This window comes from Asparagus officinalis, chromosome 8 (genome assembly GCF_001876935.1).
Source record: "Asparagus officinalis chromosome 8, Aspof.V1, whole genome shotgun sequence".
In the NCBI taxonomy this organism is placed as follows: domain Eukaryota; kingdom Viridiplantae; phylum Streptophyta; class Magnoliopsida; order Asparagales; family Asparagaceae; genus Asparagus; species Asparagus officinalis.
In genome coordinates, this window is record NC_033801.1 from 130708426 (window position 1) to 130716794 (window position 8369).

Consider the following 8369-nt stretch of genomic DNA (forward strand, 5'->3'; position numbering starts at 1 on the left):
TATTCGGTAGAAACATGAACTTCCATCTACAAAAGTCAAATATTTAAATAAAGAATTCATAGTTAGGGAACACAGACGCATCCACTTTCTTACCTAGAGGACAACGGTTACATAAAATGAACAGCAGCCCGAGACCAGACAACTACATGTTTACATTGTGAATCTATGTTGCATAGAAACACTAGCAACGACCACGCAACACTAGGTCATCAACAAATCAACACTTTACAAATGCAAATAAATGAATATTTACAAAGAACCACTGATTGGCTTCAGAGAGTTCCGGTGATCTTCACACTTTGAGAAGGGTTGATCTTGACTGGCTGTGTCTGTTGCTGATAATGTCGATATAGGAGCGAAGGCGATACCTATCAGAATTTGTGAGGGAGACTGGTGGATTGAGAACTAGAGATGATGCTTCTACAAGGAGAAAGTGAAGCAAACACACAGCTTTGGAGTAACGAGCTGCTGCTCTCTCTGTGTTCCCCATCATCTCATCCACCTGTGCATGGAAATGTAACCACAATGCTCTTAATGAGAAAACAACCACTCTCTGCTTCTGTCATGTGTAATAATATGCTATGAGAAAGAGAGTAACAAATAGGCTTAACGGCACATACACCCCCTGTACTATGGGGTCACAATCACTTACACCTCAAGTTGGGTTAATTGTGGATAGACTCCCCGTACGCCGCCCAATTACCCCCCGAGTGGTTTTTTTGACTCTTTTACCATCAGAAGGTCTTTGTCAAAGAATAATTCTCTTTATCTGAGGATAAAAGAGTAAAAATAAATTCACTCGAGGGTCTATCCGCAACAATAGAACTGCAGAGTACAGAGCGTCCGTCCACAATGAACATAAAACTATTTTACAAGCACCAACAGTCTTAACACTCTCAAACTAAAACAACGTTGCCCTCGATCTAGAGTGCAATCTAGTCATTTTTAAGTTGATCTGAATGCAGAAAGCAATTTATTGTCACGTGAATCCTAGTGACATCTGAACCTACCTGGTAAATACTGTGGCGTAAGTGCTAATCAAATAGTTTAGGGTGTATTTGCACTTAAGCCTAACAAAAAATGTTCCTGGAATGAGAGGTAACCAGAGTTGTATTACTTACAGCACCATGTCGACCTAATGTGAGTGCAGATTGGAATATTATCTCAATTGCGTCAGGCATCTCCATAGTTTCTGCATGTAACAAGTGAATAACTTGTTTAACAATTACTGTGATTATTGATGGTTCAGACTTAAGACATGGAATTCTCTAGATGATTTGATCCCTACCTTCAACTTGTCCCATATCTCTAGCGAGTTCTTCAGCATGCTCAACCTCAACAAGAAAATCTTTTTCGATTTGTGAGCAAAGAGCATCTGGTAGTGGTGAATCACTGCTGCTGTAAGATCCTCTGCTACTAGGGATGGCTTTGTGAGATGGACTGCCTTCTATGGCCGATGCAGCATGAGCATGGCAAATGTGCAATGCTTGCTTCCATATTGCAAGAATTACTAGCTGAATTGAAAATGCCTCCAATCTCCTCCCATTTGCTACCTTTAAACATTTTACAGAGCAACAAACTTAGCTGCAGAAAGTAATAACGAATCATGTACTGTAAATTTCCAGTAACATGCAATATCTCATAACAAGAAAATATTTATAGACGACTAAAAATACCAATTTTCAAGTCTAATATTAACTACACAGGAAAGCGTCTAACTGAAGATAACAATTGAAGATTTTGAGGGTATAAATCTGTTATTCATTCCATTAACAGGTTTACCTCTTCCCTCATCAGCTCAGTTATGACAAAAGCAGACTGCTGCAATGATCTGATCCTTGTCATGCAGTGGGCTGATGGTTGTTCAATAGTATCGCCAGTATCCATGGATCCTTGTGAGGTCCCAGATGCTGGAGAACTCCGATTATCTAGGCTTCCAATAGCAAGCCTATCGCTAATTGCTGCACCACTTATTGGCACTGGTGCACTTAAAGAACTCATTTTTCGGGGTACAATTGGTGAACCATCTAATTTGCCTGGTGAATTACGTGGTGGCAAGGCACTAACTGAAGAAGATGACATCTCCAACGGTGGTCCAGGAACAAGTACATACTCCTGATCAACAAACTCCAAAGAATCTACAATTGAAAAATCTATGCATATGAAAATAAAGAAACAGATCAGTGCAATCACTATCCAAAAAAGTAGAAACATGTATCAAAACAGTAAGATAATGGCACCTTTCCTAGATGCAGTGGTCTCTTTCACATTTCTATCCTGTGATATATGAGTGTCTTGTCCAAAATTGGTATTTTCCATTTTCTTGAGGGAGCTGCTAAATCTGGAAGCAACACCTACATTGTTTGACTGGCTGCTAACAGGGCTTTTATCCACTTTGCTGTCAACAGAGAATCCATAAGTGGGCCTTACAGAACCCCTGGTCTTCAGCACAGATTGGTTTCCATCTTGTCCAATGGATTCATCATCCAAAATGAATGGGAGGCAGTCTTCCTGTGAACTCTCCACTGAAGGCCTTGCAGGACTGCTTTCAACTGATGGAAACACATCTCTCATGTCTGATGATGTTCGGCTAGATGTGCAAATAAGAGCATATCATTGTATACTTAATAGGTATGGCAACAAGGCCGTAGTCTGAAATCAGTTACTATCCAATATAGGGCCCTCACCTTAATGATTCCTCTGGTGGTTGTTGTGAAAGAAATTGGTGGTTGAAGAACTCCTCGAATGTTAATCGTTCCACTAAAAGCATGCAATAAAATTAGATGTTACAGGGTTAAAGAAAAATTAGATGCTAATACTTAAATTATAGACGCTAGTGTGCAGATAGTTAGCAAGTTATGGAAATGATTCACGCGATAAAAACAAAATAATTGCACCAAACAGAAATAATAACGTCCTTATTTCAAAAACAGCTGAGAAACACATACCTGGATTGCGCCGAAGTAACTTCTGGCACAAATCAATGCAATCAAAACTTAGATTATTATCAGGAGGAAAACGTAGCTCATTTGACTTTATTATATTTTGCAGCAACTGTTTGAAGAAACAGATACAGTCATTAGGCAAAATTAGGCAAAACACAACAGAGTTTGTATGGTAAAAAATTGTTGAAGCAAACAATCAAACCTGAATTTGGTTCATTCCACTAAACGGTGTTCTTCCTGTCACTAGTTGATATAAAATGGCACCAACACTCCAGAGATCTGCCTGTTATTTCAGTGTAAGTCACAAAAAAAAAAGAATTATCCTGATAATAACTTCTTATGTGCTAAATCATGATCACCTTTGCATCATATTTCTGAAGTTGCATTATTTCAGGAGCCATGTATAATGGGGAACCACATAGTGTTTCAGCTAGACCACGTGGTTGAAGAGACCTGCCAGTTGAAGAATCAAAGTGTAAATACTTAAAAAAATTTCAAAATGGAATTTCTTCAAAAGATCCATACGCTAATTTAGGCAAAAAGAAACACACAAACATATTTTTCCCTTGCTCAGAGTTTCAAAAAGTGTACCAGTTGGTGGATTGATCATGAGCTGAGGATATAAACTCTTTTGCAAGCAATAAATATTTGCACATTCTAACTGATAAACTAACTTATGTAACCATGCATGGATGCATCATTATTTAACACGAGGAAAAAAGTGAACTATTCAGAAAATGAATAACTTCAAAAGTGAACTATTCAAAAGATCTATGGCAAACAAATGGATAAGAAAACGTGAGTCTGAAACTTACCTTGCAAAGCCAAAGTCTGCAATCTTCAGAACAGAATTCTCATCATAGGTTGAGAGAAGAAGATTCTGGAGACATAATAGTAAGGTTCTGAATAAGTCTTTCATCTCAAAGTCAATGTCAACAAAATCTGATTCTAAGTTTATAAAATTAAACCCATCCACTATGGATTAGAGAATCTTGAAGGTATGTGAGTGTGAGATGGCCATAGAATCAAAATAATAGAAAGTAAAGAGGCATCGGGAAATAAGATTTAAGCTGCTACTGCTAACCTAGAAAAATATTAATTAGGCCCGGGTTTTGACTTTGAAGGTCATGGAAATTATTGGAGCAATCCATCATTACCTACATGCTTCTCATAGGTCGTTATATCTGCTGATTCTAATAGCAGTCACAACAGGAAGCCAATTTTCCATCATTGACAATTATGATAAAAACATTATGCATATAATTATTGTTCTTTAGTCATGTTTTACATTTCCGATTTAGCTGTCTTTACCAGTCTCACGTTTCTCTCTTCATTTTTTTACCTTTGATTCTCGTCGAGATCAATACGAAGCAGAATGGTAAGATGTAGAAAAGGAATCCTAAAAGCTATTACCAAAAATGAAAAAAAAAAATAAACAAAAGAGGGTGATGAAGAGTATACAGGGTCCAAAAAGATGCATATATGGGGGGTCAAAAAATACTACAATGTTTACTTACAAGCTCAAGAAGCAAAGGAAGCGCCTAAAGAGATTAGATAGATAGGCTAACTATTTCTGTCAAAAATCCTAACTATAAAACTGCTGAAACAAACCTGTGGCTTGAGGTCCCGATGAATCAGATTATTTTCCCGGAGAACCTGCAAACCAGCAGCTGTAACAAAATGATAAATTTACAACGATAAACAAAAAGCACATTCTCCTTGAAAATTCAGATTTAAAAAGCATGCCAATAGAAGATTTCTTTTAGATGTTTCAAAAGAATAATCTACTTGTACCTAATTGTTGCATAAAATGCTTTGCTGTTGCCTCAGGAACACTTCCATGTCTTTGAATGTACATTGACAGGTCACCACCTCTGCAGTACTCTAATACAAGATATATTCGCCCAGGTGCCTACATCAAGACATGACAAATATATGAATAAAGCAATGGTAAGAAAAACCTAACAAGAACAGTTATTAATGAAAGCATTGTTTGCATTGATCAAGATACTGCATCGATCTTCAAGGCAAAGCCATTGCTACTTACTAGGATTCCCCTATAATCCTCTCTTGCATGGACACGTTACCACAAAATTTAACTCGTACAATTTTGTTAGCTTGCTTTACTATTTTCACCCCAGTACCTGTCCCTATTGGAACTTTAGAACCATTGGATAACGATAGAAAAGTTCATATGTAGTGGCTATACACGTTTCTCAGACTCATGATAGTGATTCAGAAGCTTATTATTCACTCTGTATGGTAGTCTATGGATATGAAAGCACACATAACTGTGGATCTCCTTCTGTATTAAAACAAACCTATTTGTCCCATTCTTCCATATATATGACAATGGTTCACAATGGTAGTCAATGGTTCACGGCCACATCCAAAAAGAAATTTGTCCATTGAGAATTAAGTTGAAAAGAATCCCTTCGTTTGTTCATATAAGAATTGTAGTCGTTTCGTAAGAACGTCTAACTTCTGCGGAAATTATCTTGGTAGGTCATGGGTTAAATGTGGTCTAACAATCTAGGAGAAACCCTGGATCAGTAAAAGTATCCATACAGTAGGTGCACTACCATAATGTGGAAAAATAGCTGTCACAACCACAACGGTATTAAAAGCACGTACTTCTAACCGCACCAATTTCTGTCGCTTTCGATGAAAGCTGAAGTCCACCTATCCATGCATGTATGTGGAATTGTCGTTACCTACTAGGCAATCCAACAAATCTAGTTATACCGGACACTCTTCTCTTTTCTTTCAAGTGTTTCAGTTAGATCCTTTGTATCCCCCGTCGCGTAGCATTATTCAACAAGCACTGTCGGCCTCGGTGCACTCATATTGCCAGAAGGTGGATCACACATATACCCATTCCTACTGACCAGTGAGAGTGTTTCATGGCTAGGCGATTTGATAAAAGCGAATCATATGAACGGGCTATATAGACTCATATCATTGTCAGGCTGAGAAATTAAGACATACACCATATACTATTATCTCCCCTGCTTCATCCTAAAGTACATCCTTAAACAGAAACTTTCCTAATAAATTCTTCCAAATGCCAACTGTTAATGAGCTTCAAGTGTTAAAAATCCAACTTTTGGTAACTTGGTTGTCACTCTTCACAGTTCCCATAATCTTCCTCTTTGCTCATCAGCTGAAATTTTCTGCAAAAAACTGCATTCTAACCTCTACAGAGACAGTAGCAGTCCAGGTATTCAAAATTCCACCTTTTCCACAAAATTCAACAACGCACTCAGTTCCAAACTACGCTAACCTACTAGATCAACCAAAAATAAAACCAAATTGAAAGAAGAAAGAACAAAATCGACCTCAATTATGTCATGGAGAGCTATAATATTGGGATGCTTGATCTTCTTCAAGATCACGATCTCCGACAGCAAGCTCTCCTGCAGCTTCCTGCCCAATTTCTCCATCACGATCTCCTTCACCGCGACTTCGAACCCTAAGATCCGGTGCCTCGCGAGCAGCCACACCACCGAGAACGAACCCGACCCGATCTGACGCCCAAACATGTAATCTCCGACCACTCGAGCGCTCGCCATCGCCGAAACCCTAGAAATTTTAGGGCAAACTTTAGAGGAGGAGGAAGAAGATGAAGGATTTTTTTAAGGATTTTTTTTCCTTTTTCTTTTTTGGGAGAATCTTCTAATGTACGATAAGAAATCGAGAAATGAGATTCAGTACGTTTCTATTCTTCTAATTTTTATTTTTATTTTCTGTTTTCGTTTTTTGAGATGAAGTATATAAAGAGATTGGACTCTAGTCTGATTCAGCGTTTTCGAGGGGCCCGCGGGTTTGTTTGTCGTCAGTGAGAGAAGAGTTGATGAGGGTGTACATGTATTGGTGAAGATAGTGGCCATGTTAATGGATAAGGATTAAAGTGTGTAAAGCATCTACTCCGGCTGAGCTAAAGGTTCACTATTCATACCACAGTAAATATTATAATGGTATTTACTGTACTATTTTTACTGTAGTAAATAGAAAATTAAAAACTATAACAATTTTTAAAAAACATTGTAGCACACGAGAATACTGTAGCATTTTAAAAAATATGTAGCAACGGCGAGCTGTAGCAACCCAAATTTTTTAAAAAATAGTATAGTGTTTAAAAATCAGGATTACTGTAGTAAAAAAAAAAAGACATGTCGTGCTTTTTACGGTGTTCACGAATCACGAATAGTCAGGTTATAAAAGAGGTGAGATACTATCGAAGTGTTGTTAAGGAATTACCTCAAAAAGTTTATTATGGATAATAAAGATCAATACCATTTTCAGATAGTAATTCTTACATACCAAGTAAATTCACAAATTGGGCTTGTTTCACTGTTTTAATTTAAACACGTGGTTGCACTTCCCATTTCTTCTTTTAATTAAAAATTTGTCATTATCCTCCAAAAAAGATCAGTCATGTTTCAGTGAAGAAACACGTGTGTCACGACTCCATGTTTTTTATTTCCTTCCAAAAAGTTTGTTTGTTAATCCTCTTTAAAATCAATTGTCAGTCAATGAAGAATCACCAGGTTGCAAAAATGACAATAGATCTTAAACCTATTTATTCCAAAATTTTTATTAAAAAGGATAATTGCATTCAAATACCCTAAGATTTCATCTTTTACAATTTTTACATCTTAGAGTTTCAATTTGCTCAAAAATACACCAATGTTTCTAAAATATAGTTTTTTAAAATGTAATGATGTAATATACTTATAAATTTGAGACCTGAGAGTGAAGTTATCGGAGCATGAGAAGGTTGAATTTTCTTTATTAAATGTATCAACTAAATGCAACATAGATAATACTTTTTCCTAATAACGAAAAAAATTATAAGGAGTTGTTTCAAAAACCTCTACCATTCATAATAAAAAGGCACTCTTAGAACTGATCATATTCAAATTTTCAATTGTTATGAAATACATTGACATATATATCTTATGCTTTTTTTTAAAACATCTCTCATAGCATCTATAATAATATATATATATGTTGTTGTAATTTTGCAAGAGAGGCGGTTCTTTTCCTTCTTTTATTTTCTTTTCTTTACTTCTAAAATATTCCGAATCATGAAAACAAGTTTGAACTTAGAAAATTAAAATACTAGTCATGTAAGTTTTAAAATCCTTTTCCCACGCCGCGATTTAGAAATGTTCTGGAAATAAGAAAAGAAAAAGTAGAGGAAGGGAAAAAAATCTTTATAATAAAATTACCCTCATGATTACAATTGGGATGGGAAAATGTCCTTCCGTTCCCTCAAAGAATTTCTCTACCCTCAGCGAGGGTTCTATATAAAAAACATTGATGTTTTGCGAATTGATCATATATATATTAAATGATATAACTTGTTTACCTCAGAAATAATATTGATATACGTTGAAAAAAGCGTGCCCTGTTTGGTGT

At 36.4% G+C, this 8369-nt stretch overlaps 1 protein-coding gene across 2 annotated transcripts; it reads right to left on the bottom strand.

Annotated features, from left to right (window-relative positions):
- LOC109819795 (serine/threonine-protein kinase ATG1c-like) lies at positions 10 to 6674 on the bottom strand. Of its 2 annotated transcripts, none has more exons than XM_020385709.1 (13): positions 6284 to 6674; positions 4740 to 4857; positions 4557 to 4615; positions 3761 to 3825; positions 3305 to 3398; positions 3148 to 3228; positions 2949 to 3054; positions 2688 to 2760; positions 2241 to 2590; positions 1783 to 2138; positions 1289 to 1553; positions 1122 to 1192; positions 10 to 502 (listed from the first exon to the last, which is right to left on the bottom strand). In XM_020385709.1, exons 1-13 carry the CDS (start codon positions 6515 to 6517, stop codon positions 293 to 295), a joined length of 2082 nt encoding a protein of 693 aa, XP_020241298.1. In that variant the 5' UTR covers positions 6518 to 6674; the 3' UTR covers positions 10 to 292. The 2 variants fall into 2 exon arrangements, with proteins under 2 accessions (XP_020241298.1, XP_020241297.1); XM_020385708.1 differs by having other exon boundaries at positions 1783 to 2153.